This window comes from Taudactylus pleione, unplaced genomic scaffold (assembly GCF_031769625.1).
Source record: "Taudactylus pleione unplaced genomic scaffold, aTauple2 ptg000573l, whole genome shotgun sequence".
Lineage (NCBI taxonomy): Eukaryota > Metazoa > Chordata > Amphibia > Anura > Myobatrachidae > Taudactylus > Taudactylus pleione.
Genome location: NW_028284975.1, coordinates 5,773,356 through 5,795,034, shown reverse-complemented (window position 1 = coordinate 5,795,034; position 21,679 = coordinate 5,773,356). Strand labels below are relative to the sequence as shown.

General features: G+C 45.6%; 1 protein-coding gene across 2 annotated transcripts in view; it reads left to right on the top strand.

Annotated features, from left to right (window-relative positions):
• CENPE (centromere protein E) overlaps positions 1–21,679 on the top strand; it is a 123,898-nt gene that overhangs the window by 18,772 nt on the left and 83,447 nt on the right. For both annotated transcript variants that reach the window (XM_088453245.1, XM_088453244.1), the window contains exons 7-10: positions 604–671; positions 9,712–9,786; positions 19,551–19,690; positions 20,088–20,217. In XM_088453245.1, the coding sequence (XP_088309371.1) occupies positions 604–671; positions 9,712–9,786; positions 19,551–19,690; positions 20,088–20,217 (413 nt within the window). The remainder of the gene's footprint in view (positions 1–603; positions 672–9,711; positions 9,787–19,550; positions 19,691–20,087; positions 20,218–21,679) is intronic.

Sequence of the window (21,679 nt, the reverse complement as noted above, 5' to 3'; positions counted from 1 at the left end):
AGAAACAGTAATTGGTTACAGAATCAAGCACAAACAAAATATATAGTGAAGATCACAAGCGGCAGAATGATCCAGGAGGAGCTTCCAGTCATATCACATAATAACATAGTGACAAAGAGCATATCAAGAGACAATTATAAAGCCGTATGAGAACAAAATAAAATAAGGGTAGCAGAGATACCCATTGGACCGAGGCAAAATCATGGTGCTGGGAGGTGTGAGTCCAGGGCATAACTAGAGAGAGGATTGCCATATGCCCCAAACCCATCATATTTAATGGGGCATTGCCGCTTTTACAATACATAAATCATGAGGTATTTACATTAACCAAACTAAGCCAGGAGGGAAATGTTAACCATTTGGGGCCATCCAGGTCAGATTAATACAGACCCTAGCCAACACAAAATGACTATTGACGCATAGCTGGAGGTACAAATTGAGGGAGTCAGCCAGGCCCAGTACAAGAATAGAGGCGAGAGTTAAAAATTAGAAAATAACTGCAATATTTAACATTTGCGTGCATATATTCTATTTATATGCCTCTTTTTTTTATAATGAATTTGGATTTAAGTATTAACTTGGATCCTTCATATTATGTTGCAGAGAACAGACATTATGGGGAGACTAAGATGAATGACCGCAGCAGCCGTTCGCATACCATTTTTAGAATGGTAAGTTTATTTCTATTGCCTTTTTTATTTAATTTTTTTTAGTTCGTGGCTTCTCTCTCATTTGTAGTGTTTTCTCTTTCATCCATGGGTGACACTGGGGTATAGCTGGTGCTGGAGAAGTCTGGGCACAAAGAGTTAAGTTTAGACAGCACATGCTCCTCCTCTCCTACACTTTGCCACCTGCCCAGAGCAGCCAGTTTTTTCTTTGTGGTGCTGGTCACGTTTTTGTTTAGCTGCTCCAACAGCTGAATTTCCTTCTTCATCCTAATCTGGGGAACACTGACCCTGGGGTATGAGGCTAGGAAGAGATCGAAGAGCAGGCACTAAAGAGGTTAACAAGCTGACATTTCCCCCCCACCTTTAAATACCTTCACATAGCTCCTGCAGGAGAGAGATGAAGATGCATTAGGGCTGGTGGTTTTTTTTTTTTCTCTTAAATTTAGGTGCCTGAATCCCCTTATGGGATCAGGCTGTGGAGGAGCGGGCATTAGGACAGTGCTGGTAGCCAATGTCTGTCTCCCACTCCGGGCATTGGAAGAGGGTCGTCAGACATCCACGGGTGTTCTGGGACCAAATGCTTCTATTAAGTCTCTCCCAATGGTGCAGCTTATACTTATCAGCTGCCACAGCTTACTTGGGTAACACTGGGTAGCTGAGCGGCATATTTACAAAACATATGGTCCGGTGTGCTTTATACAAGCTTCGGGTTCCCTCAGCAGGGAAGCAAGCGGCACTGGGAAATTCTGGTTACCTTAATGATGGAGAAAGCCATTCACAGACGTGACCTCCATCTTGCAACACAACTCCCGTAAGTCTGTCTGGTCAGGTGACTGTCGGATGCTTTCCGGGACTAATTGAAAAGGAAGACTACTGCTCTGTTCTGAATACCTCTGAGTCCTGAGGCTTTTTGTGTGTGTGTGTGTGTGTGTGTGTGTTAGTTAGCATTAATTTTTGCTTTTTTTTTTTTTTTTTTAAATGGGGGGGGTCTTTTTAATGTTTACATTCTCATGTCTTGTATCTTTGTCTCTGTAAGTGTTGCCACTAGTGGTGACGAAATGTCTGCAAATGGAGACAGACCCCTCCCCCAAAGATGAGCAGCAAACTGTACATTTGGTACATTTATACATTTTAAATGTTCTGTCAAACTCCTTTTTAAAGGGAGTAAGGAGCAAGAAGCCCTTTGTGCAGATTGAGAAGCTGTGGCGCTTGGTCAGCATTTATCCAGGGATGTTCCAACAGAGAGAGTGTTACCAGCACGGGTGAAGGCAAGCAGTTCGTATATACTGTATGTGGAGAAGACTGATGCTTGCCTAGGACAAACTGTCTTAATAATTTGACACTTATGAAAGAAAAAAGGGTGGCCAATGTCAAAGCAGTCTATTGCTTGTTGGATTACTTCAACTATCAAACAGACTTATGTAGCTTTGGATGAGTCTATTCCTGATCGTATTTGGGCACACTCAACTCTGGCTGAGAGTGCTTCTTGGTCAATTCAGCAGTCAGTTCTCCTGGTCCTCTGTAAACATGTTTACCAGATTTAATATTTTCTACCTCCTGCAAATTTTGCTTGTAAGGTTTTGCATACAGCTCAACCTGTGTGTGTGATGCCCCTCACTCTTAAGGTTTGGCTTTGCTAGTCCGTTAACTGAGGAGCTAAGGGGAGGGTGTATAAGGGAGGGCGGAGTGTCAGCTAGTTTACTTTTTTATTTTATTTTATTTTTTCTTTATTTGCTTCTCTGCCTTTCCCTCATATCCCAGCATCTGTGTTCCCCAGATTCCACTCAAAGGAATCTTGACTACGAGGTCTTATCTCAAGCAGAGGATGATTTTCAGCAAGGTTCTTATTTGGAGCTGTCACCTTACAAGAGGAAGAACACACTAGTCCAGTTAACATGGAAACCTTAATTGTGACACTTAAAACCACGTTGTTAATTAAGGTTTCTCCTTCATCCACTAGGGGACACTGGAGCTTCATGACAGTGGAGTATAGACGATGGGTTGAGTTGAGCCTGGCACTTTAAAAATCTACAAGTGTGACTGGCTCCTCCCCCTCTATGCCCCATCAGCCCCAGTTTTTAGACTGTGCCCGAGTAGAGCCGGTGCACAGGGCTGTCTCCAGCCCTTAAATTATATTATATTAATTTTAATAACAGAAACAAGCAAGAGGACAGGCAGACTGTTGGCTGTGACAGTCTGCCTGCATCGTGGGAGCCGGCAGAGAGGGGACCACACGGCTACTGCAGCCTGTGTCCGGTCACCCTATGGAGGGGAGGCTGCTTTTTGGCAGTTAAGGAGTCATCAGACTCAGCGGGGCCCGCCACAGCTAACACTGGCTTGTGTCCGGGTCCCCGCTCTCCCCTCACTGCCCAGCGCTCTGGCCGCAGCAGCCCGGTAAGTATGCACACCTCTCCTGACTAGCAGGAGAGGTGTAAATAATCTGCTGGGTTTTTTAACAGCGCGCGGCTGTCAGTGCCACGCTGGTGTTTGTGGCAGAACACCAGCGCTGGCTGTTAGGTAGGCGCGCTCTGCATAGTGGCGGTCCTACCTGTGCGTGCCGGTGCTTGTGTAAAAGGCACCGGCACGTTTATCACTGGGGGCGGTCATGCCGCTGGCCACCGCAGTCAGCGCGGCTGGGGGAGAAGACTGAATGCATTTAGTGTAAGCCGCGCGCATATAATAGCGGCGGCCATTAGGAAAGGGGGTGGAGCTTATAGGTCCCTCCTCCTCTTCCTCCTTCACTGCCTGGGCTAGTTTGGCGCGCTCTGAAAGGGAGTGGTGCCTCAGTAGAGCTAGAGGCTCCCTGAAGGCACTGATCGGAGGGGGAGAAGACTGACAGCTTCTACAAGGGGTCTGTAATTACAGAAGGTAGTTTTGACTACCTTTTGGTTTCTATTGAGTAGCATTATTAAGGAAATTATGCTCCTCCCTTATATTGCACTGTCTGCCCCTGTTACTGAGCTGCATTTTTATTGAAATTCTGCTCCTCCTATATTGCTCTGTCTGCATCTTGAGTAGCATTATTATTGAAATTCTGCTCCTCCCTTATTGCTCTGTGTGCTCCCAAACTTGAGTAGCATTATTATTGAAATTCTGCTTCTCCCTATACTCCTTCTGCATTCCTGAGTTGTATGTGGTGAAAAAAATCTGAGTACATGATGACATCCAGGACAGAAAAAGCTGCTTCACATAAGCTGTTTGCCTGCACTAAGTGCAGGAAATTTTTTTTACCCATGCTCGCTCCGAAGGGTCTTCCCTGTGCGAGACGTGTGAAGCAGAGAGTGCTAGCACGCAGTCTGTCACTCCCTCCTTCATAAATAGTTTGGCAGGGGTCATGGCGGATCTTTCTTCTGAATTAGCCGCTTCCCGTAGGGAACGGGAGGCCGCCAGAGATCTACCTAGCACATCTCACCCTTCTTTTCTAGCAACAGAACCATTCTTCGGTTTCTCGGTTGTCAAAGAAGAACACGTTACCTGTTCCAGGAGCTACTACATTGAAGGAAACCTCAGAGCGGAGATTAGAAACCACTTTGAAATCCATTTATACGGCCTTGGTAGGATCCTGGGTCAACAAGGCTGTGGAAAAATGGGCGGAACAATTGACTGAGGGTCTTAAATCCAACATTACAACGATTACCTTGGTAGAACATATTCAGGAATCTGCAGTATACTTGGGAGACGCCTCCAGAGATACCGGCCAGGTAGACGCTAGGATTTCTGCTTCGGCGGTCTCTGCTCGCCGGGCACTTTGGCTTTGTGCCTGGCAAGCGGATGCTGAGTCAAAAAGAGCAGTGGAAGCTCTTCCTTTCACAGGCGATATTTTATTTGGTCCAGAGCTGGACAAGTGGATCTCGCTGGCCACTGGAGGTAAGAGTACTTTTCAACCCTCATCAGCACCTCCTCCGAGTCGCTCGTTTAGGGGACCTTCCTTTCGTTCCTTTCGAGCATCTGCAAGATTTCAGGGACGATCGCGAGGTTCGTCTTCAGCGGGGCGAGGAGGCCGTGCTAGAGGACGTCAAGCGAATAATGCCCGCCGTCCAGATCCCAAGCTAGCAGACAAGCCTGTGGCATGACGGGCTCCCATCCCATCTCGGAAATCCGAAGGTGGGGACTTGTCTCCAGCGTTTCTCGGAGGTTTGGAGACGGACGTCTCCAGACACTTGGTTCGGAATCTGGTATCTCAAGGATACAAGATCGAGTTCGCTTTCACTCCTCCTGTGCGTTATTTTACAACAGGTTTGCCCGTCGATCCCTTGAAGCAACTAATTTTGCGTCAAGCGATCGAGAAACTTTTGCTGGCCGAGGTTCTTGTTGCGGCTCCCACTGCACAAAGACCACAAGGGTTTTACTCAAACCTTTTTGTGGTTCCGAAACCGGATGGGTCAGTCAGACCCATTCTCAATCTGAAATCCTTGAACCAGTATCTTTCATTTCACAGGTTCAAGATGGAGTCTCTCCAGTCATTGCGGGACTAGAGGCAGGAGAGTTTCTGGTGTCGATAGATATCAAGGACGCCTATCTGCATGTCCCAATTTGGGTTCCTCACCAGGCTTTCCTCAGATTTGCCATCAAGGAAGCTCATTACCAGTTTCAGGCCCTGCCGTTCGGTCTCTCGTCAGCTCCCAGGGTATTCACCAAAGTGATAGCCGTCATGGTGTCTTACTTGCGCTCTCGGGTGGTGACGATAGTTCCGTACCTAGACGATTTACTCATCAAGGCTCCGACGGCAGAAGTCATTTTACACCAAGTGTCCCTTACACATCAGATTCTCATTCAACACGCATGGATTGTGAACTTCCAGAAGTCTCAGTTGATGCCGTCCCAGAGACTTCAGTTCCTAGGAATGATTCTAGACACTGTTCTGCTTCGTATATTCTTGCCAAGGGATAAGGCCATAGCCATACAGGAGCTGGTTCGTTTGGTGCTCAGACCCAGGAAAGTGTCTGTGCATCTTTGCATCCGTCTCCTGGGAAAAATGGTGGCTTCCTTCGAGGCCATCCAATTCGGCAGATTTCACTCCAGAACTTTTCAACTGGATCTTCTGTCTCAATGGTCCGGGTCCCACCTACAGATGCATCGGCTGGTGCGTCTGTCTCCCCGGACCCGCATATCCTTGCTCTGGTGGCTTTGGACGGAGCATCTGTTAGCGGGTCGGCGCTTCGGAATTTGGAATTGGACCTTGGTCACCACGGACGCCAGCCTCCGCGGATGTGGAGCTGTGGTTCTGGACGATCACTTCCAGGGGCTTTGGTCGCAGCAGGAATCCCTCTTACCATCAATGTTCTCGAACTGCGGGCAGTCTACAGAGCTTTTGATACAGGCTGCTCCTCTGTTATGAGGACTTCCGGGTCGGATACAATCCGACAACGCCATGGCAGTGGCATACATAAATCGCCAAGGAGGAACCCGCAGTCGTCTGGCAATGAGAGAAGCCAGTCGCATCCTTCTGTGGGCAGAAAGACACGTAGAGGTCATTTCCGCAGTGTTTATTCCGGGAGTCGACACCTGGGAAGCAGACTACCTCAGTCGTCAAGATCTTCATCCCGGGGAGTGGTCCCTTCATCCCGAGGTCTTTCATCAACTTGTTTGCAGATGGGGGAAACCACAGATAGACCTGATGGCATCACGGATAAATCATCAACTACCCCTCTACTGCTCCAGGACCATGGATCCGGCAGCGGTGGGAGCAGATGCTTTACTGATCCCTTGGCCGTACAGCCTTGTGTTACCTTTTCCCACCGTTTCCGTTTCTCCCTCGGATTCTCAAGCGGATCAAACGAGTGTCGTCCACCGTCATCCTAGTGGCTCCGGATTGGCCTCGTTTGGTTTTTTACTCCGATCTATTATTCCTTCTGGCAGACGAACCTTGGCCTCTTCCGCTACGATCGGACCTTCTACAACAGGGTCCATGTGTGTACCCGGATTTACGGCGGCTTCGTTTAACGGCATGGCTATTGAGACCGCCATCCTAAGAAGCCATGGTGTTCCTAGGTCGGTCATTCCTACCATGCTTAGGGCTAGAAAACCGGTAACATCAGCGCATTATCATCGCATTTGGAGGGCTTATATCTCCTGGTGTGAAGGTCGTGGATCTTCCTCTTTTCATTTACCACGTCTTCTTCTTTTTCTTCAAAAAGGCCTTGATGCGGGCCTACGCTTGGGATCGCTTAAAGTGCAGATTTCTGCTATTTCTATTTTAGCTCTGATTCCGAAGGTTCAGACCTTTTTTCAAGGGGTACTTAGAATTCAGCCCCCCTTTGTGCCACCCTCGGCTCCTTGGGACCTGAATCTTGTTTTATTTTTTCTTCAGTCATCCACCTTTTGAGCCTTTGCAGGATGTGGAATTGAAGTATTTCACTTGGAAGATGATCCTTTTATTGGCCCTGGCTTCGGCCAGAGGAGTGTCTGAACTTGGAGCTTTGTCCTGCCGTTCCCCTTACTTGATTTTTCACGAAGATCGGGCGGAACTTCGTACCCACCCTTCCTTTTTGCCCAAGGTGGTCTCGGAGTTTCATCTGAATCAGCCGTTTGTAGTGCCAGCGTTGTCTGACTCTTCCGGGGATTCTCACTCCTTGGATGTGGTTCGGGCACTTCGCATTTATGTGACCCGTACTGAGTGACTACGTAAATCAGAGGCTCTGTTCGTCCTTTATGATGCTAATCGGCGTGGCTGGCCTGCATCTAAGCAAACTTTGGCCAGGTAGATTCGTCTGACTATTCGTCAGGCATATGTTGCTTCTGCTCGACCACCGCCGGTATCCATTTCTGCGCATTCTATGCGCTCTGTGGGTACTTCTTGGGCGGCACGTAGAGTTGTCTCAGCTTCACAGCTTTGTAGGGCAGCTACGTGGTCTTCGGTTCATAATTTTGTACGTTTCTACAGATTTGACACTTTTGCGGCTTCTGCTTCAAATTTTGGTTGCAGTGTCTTGCAGGGCGTTCAGCACTCTCAGGAGGGTAGCTTTGGGACGTCCCTTCTGTCATGAAGCTCCAGTGTCCCCTAGTGGATGAAGGAGAAAACAGGATTTTGGTATTTACCGTTAAATCCATTTCTCCGATTCCACAGGGGACACTGGACGCCCACCCAGTGCTTCTTGCCTGTTCTCAGCTACTTGTTCTGTTGCAGTTTGGTCTGTTCTCGTTGTGTGACTGCTTATCCCTGCAGCCTGCTGTGTTCTTGCAGTGTCAGTATGTTGGATTGTTTCTTTTCCTGTTCTTCTTCTCTGTTCTTCAGTCTGTTCTCCGTCTCCTCTCGGGCACAGTTCTTTAAAACTGGGGCTAATGGGGCATAGAGGGGGAGGAGCCAGTCACACTTGTAGATTTTTCAAGTGCCAGGCTCAATTCAACCCACCGTCTATACCCCACTGTCATGAAGCTCCAGTGTGCCCTGTGGAATCGGAGAAATGGATTTAACGGTAAGTACCAAAATCCTGTTTTTAAGTGTTTCCTCTCATGTCTTCCCACTGGTATATCTGCTGCCTCTGGTTCTCCACAAGCTGAAGCATAGAGGGACAGCCTTTCTGGTCACTCCAGATTGGCATGGTACATGAATCTCTGAAAGATGTCTGTAGCTCCCCCTTGGCGTCTTCCACCCAGCCCGGACCTTCTCACTCACTATTGATACAGCATTTCTGAAGGCCAGGGTTTTCTCAAATGCCATTGTGCCACCAGGTGTGATGAGCCTACTTTTCCTGGTATTCTGTCAGGACATTGGATCCTACAGTTTTCCGTCTTGCTAGGATATGTCCTTCCTGCAGGCGGAGATGGACATGGGCCTTCATCTATCTTTACAGTAAGGTGAAAGTATAAGCCTTCTCAGTCTTTCCATAGAAGTATTGTGGTTATTTTTTTGCCATGCAGACCTCACTCTAAGGAATGCACCACATCCAGCTCCCCTTTGTCCCCCCTGTTGACCATTGGCACCTGATTCTAGTCCTACAGGTTTTTCAGCACCATCCCTTTGGACTCTGTGGATCTGCCAGGAGAGTTTTGGAATGGGTGCCTTGTCTCGCAAGTCACTCTTTCTGATTTTTCATCATGACAGGAAAGTCATGTGGAACCAAGAAATTGTAGTTCTTTCTCATCCTGTGGAAGATTAGCAAGATCTTAGTCGTCCTTCAGGTCATTGGATGCGGTGCTGGCTTTACGTATTTACGTTGACAGGACCAAAGATTTCCAGTACACAGACTTTGCTGATGTCCGAGCACAAGCAAATGGGCGTTGGCCTGCTTACAAGCAAAGTACAGTCCGTTAGGCAGTCATCTGTCAGGCCTGCACTTTAGCGAATGTGCCTTTTCCGGACTCCGTGGCCTCAGTGGGGCTGTCCTGTGGTCATCAGAGCACACTTTCAAAAACTGTACCGACTTGACTCCTTTGCCCCTAGGGAAGCTGGCTTAGGACGAAAGGTCCTGAGCACAGTACAGGAGCATTCCCTCTCTTGGTGGATAGCTTTGTGACAGCTACAGTGTCTCTCCATTGTCCTCTATGGATGAAAGAGAAAATTATGTTGGATCTTACCTGATGATGAATCCTTTTTCTCTGATTCCATGGGGGACACTGGATGCCTGCCCTTGCGCTTCTGGATGTTGCTTGGGGTGGTTGTTTAGGGTTGTGGCATTCCAGGCCCACTGACCCTGCCTTTGTGTGTGTGTGTGTGTGTGTGTGTGTGTGTGTGTGTGTGTGTGTGTGTGTGTGTTCGTTCATCTGGTTCTCCTCTTCCTCTCCTCCTTTCTGTCTTTTGAGATTTGTTAGGAGGAACTAGCTTCTCTGGTCAAGAGGTGAGGTATAGGAGGGAAGGAGGAGCTTGTGTGGTCTGGACTTAACTCTTAGTGCCCAGACTCCTCTTAGCACCAGCTATACCCCACTGACACTCCAGTGCCTCCCATGGAATGAGAGATAAAGCACTATCAGGTAAGAACAAAAATCACATTTTCTATTCTTACTGGTGGCAGGCAGTATAGCAATTTGGTCATAGTAAAGATGCAAAAGATTGCACTATGAGTATAATTTCCCATCTCTAACCTTCATATTTTTCTCATAAAAGATTGTAGAAAGCCGGGACCAAAATGATCCAGCAAATTCAGAGAACTGTGATGGAGCAGTAATGGTATCTCACCTGGTGAGTAATCTAGAACAAGGCTGTTTCCATTTTTGTGGGAGAGATCCGCCATTTTGGTATGTATGTATGTATGTGTGGTGTTAATCCTTTTATATGTAATGTCTGGACAAACTAACACTATTAAAGGACCACTCAAGGCCATGTTGAGTTCTGGGTGGACCATGAATTCAGCATGTCCTATTGGTTTTGAATATTCATCCAGAAATCATTCTGACTGCTCATTCGTATGGTATTCACATGGAACCTGATTTGGACTGTCAGTTATGCTACATTCACAAAGTGGTGACAGCATACTGTACCAAATAGACCTTAAATAATAGGTGGGATGGTCAATAGGTAAACTGATGCCAGTGAAATTGATGTGTTACAGTACATTGGAAGGAGTTCACAGAAGTAATCTTTGTAAGACAAATGCTTAACCTACTGTTGTACTGCAGTGCAAAAATACAAAGAGCTTATTTTCCCTAACACACCACCAAAAAACTTATCTCGGCATCTGTTGTTTATATTTTCCAATTTTTGCCTGTCTTGTTTTATATAGCTGCACTGATTATACAGAGTATATTTGACATTCACATCCGTAAATTGCCCCAAAACACGAACACACATCAGGATACATTTGGGTTGTGTGTGTGTGTGTGTTGTAGTGTATGTGTATGGCTGTTCATGACAGGGTTGATGAGACTTTGTCTGGGTACACACCTAAACGACCGGCAATCATGCCGATTTTTCAGGGCGATTTGCCTGTTTCTTGGACATCACATGAGTGCCGGTACACACTGCACAATTTAATGAACGACTGAATGATTACTTGTTCCGTCCTTCATTAATATGTTTGGCGCCGCATGCCATATCGTGTGATCTGGCTGTGCTGCACAGTCAGATCACACGATAGCGCATGCGACCAGCGGGAGCACGCATTTGTGCACGCACACTAGGCGATATACATGATTTGTCGTGCCAATACGCCAAATAGTGCCGATATCGTCCTGGTGCGTATGCACCCTTAGACATGTCTTATGTCATGTAGATTAGACTTAGCTAGGTTGATGCTAAACTGTCCAACCTTGCATTGGGCAATAATAAAAATTCCACTAATTTTAACACTATTAGGAGATTTTATTACAGAATTAAAAAAATCCACTTGACAACTGCACATTTACCATCCCTATAGGGATAGCACACCTGATAGAAACTTATTACATTACACTGTCATGTATCTTATAGGTAATTAAAATGATATTGCACTCCAGATGTTTCAGATCACTAACCTGATAGACTGTACACAGGTCAGTTATACAGCTTTCACATGTTAATGACCCTTTATGTCCTGATTCTATGGTCTGGTAATGAACTGTCTGTTATGGGCAGATAACCTTTTCTTTGGGTCTTTGGTCTGCTGCATTTAAACACCGGCATTTATATGGGATACGACCAACATATATATTTTTTTTTTTTTACCTATAAAACTATTCGAGGCTAAACATGATGCATACGTTGTCGCTCTTGTATAAAATGTTTGTGGATTGAAAGATCTACAGTAAAAAGGTTGACAATGTATAGCTGGACACCAGTCAATGGGTCAACAAGGACAAAAGGTCGACCTGTACAAATGGTCGACACATGGTGTGTGGGTTTGGTTGTTTTTTTTTTTTTTTTCTGACCCTCCCCTTGATGCCTAACCCTCCCTCCTGGTGCCTAATGCTGGGTACACACTGGCCAATATATATTGGCTAATCAATTAATTGGCAAATATATTGTGGCCCAGTCGGCCAGTGTGTACAAATGATATGTCTGTGAACGACATTGTGCAGACCTATCGCACTGGCTGCGCTGCACAGCGGATGAACAGATATGTCTACAGATTCTCCCCGTCTACACACAGAGGCAGCCGCGGGGAGGAGGGGGGGGGGGGGATACGCCCCCAGCCCTACCCGCTGCAGCATGCAGATGATGGTCGTTAAGTGTATTTGAACGACCATCTGCAGATATATCAGCAGATCACTGGCTCTGCAGACATATTGCTATAGTGTGTACCCACCTTAACCCTAACCGTCAGGGTAAGTACCTATCCATAAGAAAAAAACTTTGCGGCCTTGATTTCCTGTCGACCTATTGACTGTCTAACCTCTCACCCTCCTACATAATATGGCACCTACTGTGAAGACCCACTTTACCTTGATCTATTCCCCACCCAAATCTAATCTGGTATATTGGGAAGCAGAGGGTCACTTGTTACGATTTGTGCTTCTAAAGCCCTATGAAGCAGACTATAATGGTGGGAGGGACAGTAACGTGTATTATTATGCTAATATAAAGTTAGACCTATCGCCATACTGTCACTTTCTTCTTCGGGCTCCATAGGGATCCACAAGGATACCAGGAGGATATTATGGGTGGCAGACCAGACACCAAACAGTTAAAGCTTTGGCTCCCTTAATGCCTCGGGTCCTCCTCCATATATACCCCACCCCTAGTCATAGGACTTTAGTTTGGTGCGGCAGGTTCCAGATGCACCTTTGTAACAGGAGGATTGCTTAGAACAGTCCTAAGCTTTTATTTGAAGTTGTTTTGAGGTGGCAGTATCTGCATTAAGATGCATGTACTGCCTCCGCCGGGCCGCAACATCGGTAATTGTGCTGGTGAATTCAGCGGGTCGTGGCTGAGCTTAGCTAGCAGTGAGGTTACCACCTGGACTGCGTCGGATGCTCGGAGATCTCAGGTAAGGCGATTCCTCGCTTACGGGGAATCTCAAGCGGCAGTCCTTACTTCTGGTGTCAGAGACTCGCCAGAAGCCGCTGCTGTAAGTTCCAGGGATTGTCCGGGGCCCTATCGTCTGACGCCGAGGATTGGCATCAGACGCAACCTGCTGCCACGAGGCCAGCGTACCTGATTGGTTAATGCAGCTTAGGGGGAGGTAGGAGCTTCCCCGCCAGCTCCTTTCCTGACTCATACGCAGTCCCTACGAGGGTCTCGAGCATCTGGGTTGCTTTGCCTACCCTCCATGTGTATGAGACGCTCACGGTCCAAGCAGTGCACCCAGTTACTGTGGTCTCACAAGGGTCTGGGTCAGTCTCCCTGTATACCTCTCTTGGTTACGGTATACAGTGCTCTGTCCTACCGTTCCTTTGCGTTGCTGTAGTGGATTTAGATCCAGTTGTAATTATATTACATGTACATTGTATGTAACTGTTTGCTAGCTGCTGACTGATACTCTTTATTTCTATCTGTCAATTATAACTATCACTGTTATTTCTTTCTGAAGTACTTTACATTCGTTGAGATTTTGTGAAGGCTGTTACATAACTTTGCAATTTTGCTTTTACTTTGAGTATGTCAAAAGATAAAGCCGAGGGGGAGCCACCTGTGCTGGTTTCATGTAAGATTTGTGTGTCCTCGCAGGATATAACTGCGCGTTTGTGTGTTGACTGTTATAGTTCTATCCTTACCAATCCGGGTTGCCTTTTTCTATGCTAAGAGGAAGCAGATTTTATTTTTCACTGCTATTGCTCCATTTGACCCTCAACTACCATGATAGGGTTTAAATTGTACTTCACATTTACTTGTGAAGACTGAGCTACCACCCCCCTCTCTCCTTATTAGTTGGAGATGCTCAGCTGCAGTTGATCATGGAAATGTATGCTGAGAGAAGATTCTCTCTCGCTCTCGCGCGCGCACCGGAATCCTAACAACTTTTGTATAAGTTGATTCAGTGCCAACTTGTAAGTGTATATATCCTATTTATATGCAATGTTTTTACTAACCCCCAACTCCCTGGTGTATAGGGGGTTAGAGAGTACTTCACATTTATTTTTCTGTGAAAGGGGTAACAGTGCAGTTTTAACTCCTACATTGGTTGTAGGTACTTGCAAGTATTTCCCATGTCTCAGGACAAGGGTAAACATGAGACTGTTGTACTTGTGCTGGTTTCATGTAATCCTGTGCAGTTGGCCTCTCTGGATTTCATGCAGGTTGGACTGTGATTTGATTGATATATACACCACAACAGTCCACCTAGCCGGCACCTGTTCCAGGGTCACCTTAAATGTCCTCCTGGTCTCAGGTTATGACACAGTTAGTGGACCGCGTATCAACTCCCACCCTGCCTTCTATGGTTCCTCTTCCCATACATCTTTTCTGGATGGAGGGTTATGTCCACTCAGTTCAGAATCTGGTTTATAGCATCTACCTATCTGCAGATGTTAAAAGTAAATTGGGCATCAGCCGTCTAAGCATATAGATGGACTGCACCATTCTTTCAGTCCACACTGTTTTCAGATTCGGATATATCATTTGAGGAAGCAGAGGATACACAGTTTCTCTCTCTGGGCCTATAGCGTAGAGGAGGAGCACCATTCATCAGTGGACGTTCCGCTCTCTAGCAGGGGCGATTATTCAATTTTCATTAAAGAATATGAAGTACCGGCTCCTAAACCCTGATAAACCTGGTGTTCAGGACCAGCGGGTGATTTTTAGACTGCAATCTCTCAATTTGAACAGCTCACTGAGGTTATGGGGGAAGCATGGAACACTCCAGGTAGACTTCCAGATTCCAAGAAGACTAGTGTTTTGTTTTTTACACTTTTCCACAGGGTGAGTGCATTTGGTGGGAAATCCCCCTCCCTACTGGGGATTCTTGTGTGACTCCTTCCTAAGGGGTTACTCCCCAGAAAGTTGTTTGCACAACTCCCGGTTCCTAGCTAGTAAGGAAGGAGTTATTACTCAGATTTGTTATTGATTCAGAAGCTCAATGGGTATCTCTCTATTCTGAATCTGAAATCTCTCAACAGGTTCATCCATTTGCCCCAGTTCTGTATGGAGACACTACGGTCAATTATGCTGGCAATGGAACCTGGGGATTTCACGGTTCCCTGGACATAGAGGATGAATATCTGCATGTACCTATTGCACTATCCACCAAGGGTTTCTGAGTTTTGCTATTCGTCAACAACATTACCATTGCGTTTTGGTCTGTCCACAGCCCCTCGGGTGTTTACCAAGATATTTGCGGTCATAACTGCTTATTTCAGAAGGAGTCAGGATACTGCCATACTTGGGCGACCTCCTGATATTAACAACATCATCTCCAGCTGAACACTGCCTGTCTACAGGAGCAGGGCTGGATAATTAATTGTAAAAGGTTTTCCCTTTACTCCAACAAAATGGTACATCGGGGGGCACTACTGGATTCCTTGGTACAAGGATCTTACTACCAGTGGACAGGTTTTCGGCTATACAATTGCGGATGGGCAAGTTGCTCTGAAATCGGGGTATCCGTTCACTCAGCAATACAGGTCCTGGGGACCATGGTATCCACATTAAACATGGTGGAATATGCCCCATTACATTCCAGGCCTCAACAAAGATTGATTTTTTCCAGGAGGAATGGACAGCATCTTATAGGGCGTCCGTTCTGGGGAAGATGGACAAATCAAGAAAGTCATCTGCCAACATACATTCTGGAACTGCTCTGATCATGGCAGGCTGGTCCAGATCCAGTCCAACAATGTGATTACAGTGGCCTACCTCCAATCATCAGGGTGGCACAAAAAGTTATGCAGACATGGAAGAAGTGGCCTTTTCGAGAAATATTCATAGCAGGAGTGCTAAATTGGAAAGCAGACTTCCTAAGTCGCCAGGACATACACGCCGGAGAGTGGTCTTTCCATCTGGGAGTGTTACAGCTCCTGGTAAACACATGGAGTCTACCGGTGAGAGATCTTATGGCATCATGCCACAACCATAAGGTCCCCAGGTACGGGGCCAGGTCCAGAGACCCATTGGTAGCCTTCGTGGATGCACTGGCAGTAAGATGGGACTTCAAGTCGGTGTATCTCTTTCTTCCAATTTCCCTGCTCCCAAAAGTTCTCTGGAAAATTCAAGCAGAAAGGTGGAGCAGTTATACTGGTGGCTCTGGCTTGGCCCAGACGTCATTGGTTCACCGACATACAGAATCTGTCGGTACAGTCTATATCCTTTCCTTTGTGGCAGGATTTGCTAACGCAGAATCCCTGCCGACATTTGGACTTGCCCCGTCTGACTTTGACGGTTTGGCTCTTGAATCTTCCATCTTAAAAGCGAAGGGATTTTTCAGTTCTGTAATTCAAATGTTGCTTAGAGCACGGAAGCCTGCTTCTGTCTGCATCTATTACAGAATTTGGCATTCTTTTGATCAATGGTGTTCTCATAAGGAATATGATCCTAGGGTGTTCAGGCTTTTCAGAATACTGGCTGTTTCTGCATTGTCAGTCTGGTTCTAGAAGAAGATTGCTTCATTACCAGACGTTAGAATTATTTTACCAAGGAGTTCTGCGAGTTCAGCCTTTTTTTTGTTCTACCGATTAGCACTGTGGCATTTGTCTTTGGTTCTAAAGATTTTACAATTTTACCCATTTGAACCTTTTAAGGGTAAATATACTAAAGTGCAAGTTTTCAGAAGTGTGTTTTAGAGGAAGTGTTGCCCATAGCAACTAATCAGTTTCTAGCTATTTTCTTCTAGAAGGTGCTAGTTAAATGTTAAGTAAAATCTGATTGGTTGCTATAAGCAAAATCTCTAATAAAACTCACTTCTATAAACTCACTTTAGTAAATTTACCCCTTTTAGACTCTGAGGATTTGAAGTGGTTGACAGCAAAGACAATTTTTGCTATCTCATCTTCTGCTCGCAGAGTCTCTGATTTGGCAGCGCTGTCTTGTCGCTCCCCATTTTTGATTTTTTTTTTTCCACCAGGATAAAGCTGTTCTTCGTATAAGGGAGGGTTACCTTCCTGAGGTAGTAATCCTGTTTCATATAAATGAAGACATTGTTCCAGTTTTTCAGGCTCCAGACCTTTCTGTAGGTGAAGCCTTCCTGGATGTAGTTAGTGTTCTCAGTATTTATGTGGAGTGTACAAACTGATAAACTAGATAATCAGACTCTCCTTTTGTATTCTATGATTTTCACAAACAAGGATGGCCAGCTAATAAGCGGACTCTGGCGGGATGGCTATGCATGACTATCTTTCAGGTGTACACACAGGCTGACAGCACATTTTACTCTGTAGGGCCATCGTGGGCATTCAGTCGTGGTGCCTCTGCTGAACAATTGTGCAAGTCTGCCAACGTGGGCTGTCCACACTTTCTGGGAGCCAAAGCTTTAACTGTTTGGTGCTTGGTCTTCCAACCATAATATCCCCATGGTATCCCTGTGGACCCTATGTACCTCTAAGAAAGTTATCTAGGCAAGTCTACCAGAACTCTTTCTATTACTGCATTTTTACCATCGGTCCGATGTAGTTCCTTACCACCCACAGTTCACGCAGGTGTGCACAAAATTATGCCAAGACCCCCTAAGTACCCCTTTTCCATCCAGCAATAACCTGGGTTTTTGCACGTGAGCGCACAGCAACCTGGGTTATTTTGCTGTGTGAAATGGCAGGGTTGAAATAACAGTCGAGTGACCTGGCATTTCATTCCTGGTCACGAGCATGAGTTGAATGTGGGTTCAACCCGGCTCGTGAAGCAGTGTGAACGAGTAACTCGGGTCGATGCGACCTGGGTCCTGTTCTCTGCATAGGAGGAGCCGGTGCTTGGAGATGAGAGAATCTCCAAGTGCCGGCTCATCACGTGACACCGATGGCGTCATTGACCCAGCATTAGTGCCGGGCCGGGCCGCCTGTCTGACAGAGGTTTTCAGCCGGGTCGGGATGGGCGCATGAACATCATCCCGGGTGCGACCCGGCAAACTAGTGGCTAAGGGGTATAAACTGACTTCTTTTGCCACAAACTGGCTGAAAAAGTAATCTAAATTTAACAATGTATGAAAACACAAATTACTTTCCAAAAAAGTTTCCATTTTAAATATCACATTTGTTGCAGTTTTATAAATTTATTTCGTCTTGCATTTAACTTGAGGTGAAACCCAATAAAAGGAAACCATAACTGTGTACTATTAAGTTGGCAGTACACAGTAAGCTTAAACACTCTATTGCTCAAGCTGTCAGCTTCTGCACATCAAGTTGCAAGGATAACACAACATCCACTTTGAACTAAAATTTGTCATCCTAATCCCTCTATGCATGGCCTTGGGAGGGGGATCGGCCAAAATCCTGACAGTATGGGTGCCGGAACTTAGAATGCTAGCGCCAGAATCCCGATACCTGTCGCAATTTCGGCGCCGGTATCCCAACCACCGGCATCCCGACTGTTACTACTGGGGTTGGGAGGGTTAGGTTTAGGCACCAGGGAGGGAAAGGGGGAGGTTTAGGATACTGACTGACAAGTGTCTGTATCTTAACCCTGTTGGGATGCCAGCGCTGGGATACTGACTGCCGGGATCCCATACCCAACCCCTTGGGAATAGTTCAAGCAAGTCTACAGGAGTGGCTTGATATACTGTAGATAAAAACAAGACCACAGCATCTTGCTTCCACACATTGAGGTGTAATGACAGCAGACACCAGGGGGATATTCAACTGAGAGCGAGGTTTTCTTTGCAAAAAATCACGCAGATCTCTCGCCCAATCTTTGGAATACCGCTGGCTCCCGATGCCCGCGCTGGACACACATTTTTCAGCACTGAAAACCCCACGATACGAAAAAAAAAAAAAAGAACTACTTGCCTCTCCGGTGGTCTCCACGACTAGCTGCCATCTCCCCTCCATGTTTGCTCTGGGGAAGGGGCTGTTGGGAGATGTAGCTCTTCCTGCTGCTGCTTCCGGGGACACCCACACGCAGATGCTCGCACACACAGACACACACCGCTGCTGTATGAAGAAGAAACTGCTGCAGTGATTAATTACTGACTAAGCTAATTAGAAACTTCCAATTACTTATTTTGGAATTCAGGAAAAATTGGTCGTGCTCTGGAGGTGTGCAAAAACTCCCGGTGCTCAAAAAACCCTGCACCTGCAGGAAAAACACTGTAGCTGCAGGATTTTTGCTATTCTCGCACCTAATTGAATACCCCTCCAGGAGTTCGCAAAGGCAATGGGCAATGAGACATCAGGAGGTCACTACTGTGTCATGTGCATGGGGGCTAGATATATATATATGACACACAAGCTATAATGGCCCATATTGTTGGACTGGGATGTAGTTATGATGCCGGCTGTTGAAATCCTGGTGTTTGAATCCCAACCTGAGACTAAACATGGGTGCCTAAATCCTGACGCCGGTTTAGATACCGTAGCCGGCATCCCGAACAGAAGTATACCTTGACCGGGTAACCCGTTATCCATGTATGTGGGGGGGGGTGTTGGTCACCATGGGGGGAGGGCTAGGTGGGTTAAGGTTAGAGGCAGAAGGGCGAGGGACTAGGATACTTGCGTACCGCAGTCAAGATGCTGAGCATCGTGATGCTGCGGCCTGTATTTTGACAGCTGGCATCCCGACTGCTGCTATTTCATACCCAGCCCTGTTGGACCATATCTCTAAAGTTATGTAGTTTTAACATTGTATATTACAGAGTTTACTTATTGTCAGTTTTAATCTACTACTTTTTTTTTTTTATTTTATACAATTTTCCCATCAATACCTGAATCGTCGGCATTGGTCTCCCATTTAATCTAGTCATTGATATGTGTTTAAACATTGGGCATGGAATAGGCTTCTTTACTAAGTTACATGGACTGCAACACCTAACGATCTCTGGTGCCTGCATTGTACAAGCAAAATGTATGTCCATAAGTATTTTGTTCACCCTGGCATATCACTGATTGGATTAATAACCATTCTGTGACAGTAACTTTTTGTTTTTAACACACTACATTGTATCGTGCACACAGAATCTTGTTGATTTGGCCGGCAGTGAAAGAGCTAGTCAAACTGGGGCGGAAGGTGTCCGATTTAAAGAAGGATGCAACATCAACCGCAGCTTGTTTATCCTGGGGCAAGTTATCAAGAAACTAAGTGATGGCCAAGCTGGGTAAGCTTGTGATGGCTTGTTTTTGTTTTGTTTTTTGTTTTTTTTTTCCCCTACTTATGTAATGTTCTAAGGAGTTATTTCATATTTTAATTGTTTGATGCATGCTTGTATTATACATGCAGGCAAGCGGCTTCAAGAATTTCTGAGCCAGAAGAGTTATACAAGGAGAGGGGGAGGAAGTCCATAAAGAGCATAGCTAGACCTTCAGCTAGTTACAATAAAAGTTTATATATATTTCACTGTCTGACTGGGTACTCAGACTTTAACAGCTTTAGTTTTATATTTTTCTTTGTTTAATTAAGCAGATTTGCATGTATCTAGCATGTGATGTGTACAGAAAAACAGCATTCATAGCTCCTACAAATAATTGTATCTGTTTTTTCTTTTGTTTTTCCAGTGGATTTATAAACTACCGTGATAGCAAGCTAACACGTATTCTCCAAAATTCCTTGGGTGGAAATACTAAAACTGTGATTATTTGTACTATTACATCCGTTTCATATGACGAAACATTAAGCACTCTTCAGGTAACTAACAGAACCTTGTGGATTTTACTTTCTCTACTTTCTGATTCATTTTAATACAAAAAATGTTAATTATCTTGTGGCACACCTAACGCGGGCTCTGTCTTTTTGTGGAGGTAATTACAGCAGCAGTGTGCAATGATTTATTCATTTAGCGCCATCCTAAAACATTGAGATGTACAAAGTATACCATATGACTGATCCCTGTCCAATTGGAGCTTCAGGTCTAAATTCCTGAATGGTATCCTCCCATATATGGAAAGAACATATGGGCTCACGTCTAGTGGAATCAAATACATACCCAGTACTGTAAGGTTGCAATGTTGACCACTGTGCCACCATGCTGTCTGTAAATCTGCCTATAGACTGTTTAGCTTCTATTACTTAATTTTTGTCTCCTATTTCTACTTTTATCCTTGCAACACTGGGGTTTAGCAAATGGTGTATGGAGCCTGTTACTTTCTAACTTACCTGCTGCACCAGTTCTCTCTCTATATTTGGGTATCTTCTTGGGTCACCCAATACTCTGCTGCCATTGAGAAACCATGTGCCATAGATAACCGCAATAAAGTAGAAGACTATCCACCATTTTTCATCAGGGATTTAATTTAATGCTGGAGTCAACTTGGATTTTTTTTCCTGGATTTTTCTGTAAATCTTTTTTTTTTTTTTTTTTAATTTCTCTATATGCCTGAGGGAGATGCTCCCAGGGCTGGGTGCAACCTCCCAAAGGGGGGTTGTTGAGGCAAAGAGCTTTGCTGAAAATGCCAGACAAGTTTCACAGATGCCCTGTCTGCAGCATGTGAGGTGAAATGCTAATTCCATACTCTCCTGGGAAAGAGACCTTGCCCAGGTGGTGTCTGATCTCTCAAAGCAACTAGTCGCTAGCATTTCCACTCCCACTTATGGGCCTTGCAGAGCTGCTTTTCCCTGCAACAGTGGTCTCAGGACCCTCTTCTGATAGTTCCTGTAGTGTGGCTCAGGGTCTGACTAAACTTTTGTAGCATCTGGAACAAATCCCTGATTCTACTTTGACATAACGACCCTAATAGAGGCTGCTTCCAGCAGTCTGGTCTGGGTGGGTTCCACATTGGGTTCTCTTCCCAAGAGGATGGTGCGTGTTCTGTTGCGTCTGACTCTGAGCTGTACTTTCTTGCCAAGGAAATTCCCTGTGGGACAAGGCTGACAGGATACACTAACACTTCCATTTCCTGTCAGTACTGCACGTTCGGGATAGTGAGGTACCGGAGGTTATGGACACATCCCGGTTTAAATAGAAAACTAAAACTACCCCCTTTTTTTTTTTTTTTTTTTAACGAGGATCTTTAGTGCAAGGCGTGGGCTCGACATAATGAAAGTCTCTGGTTTCTCGCAGCTTTATATGGATGTAGTTAGATATGTAGGTAGCATTATACAGAGATCATTATTATAATAACTTTCAAATATCTGAGTGAAATTAAGACTG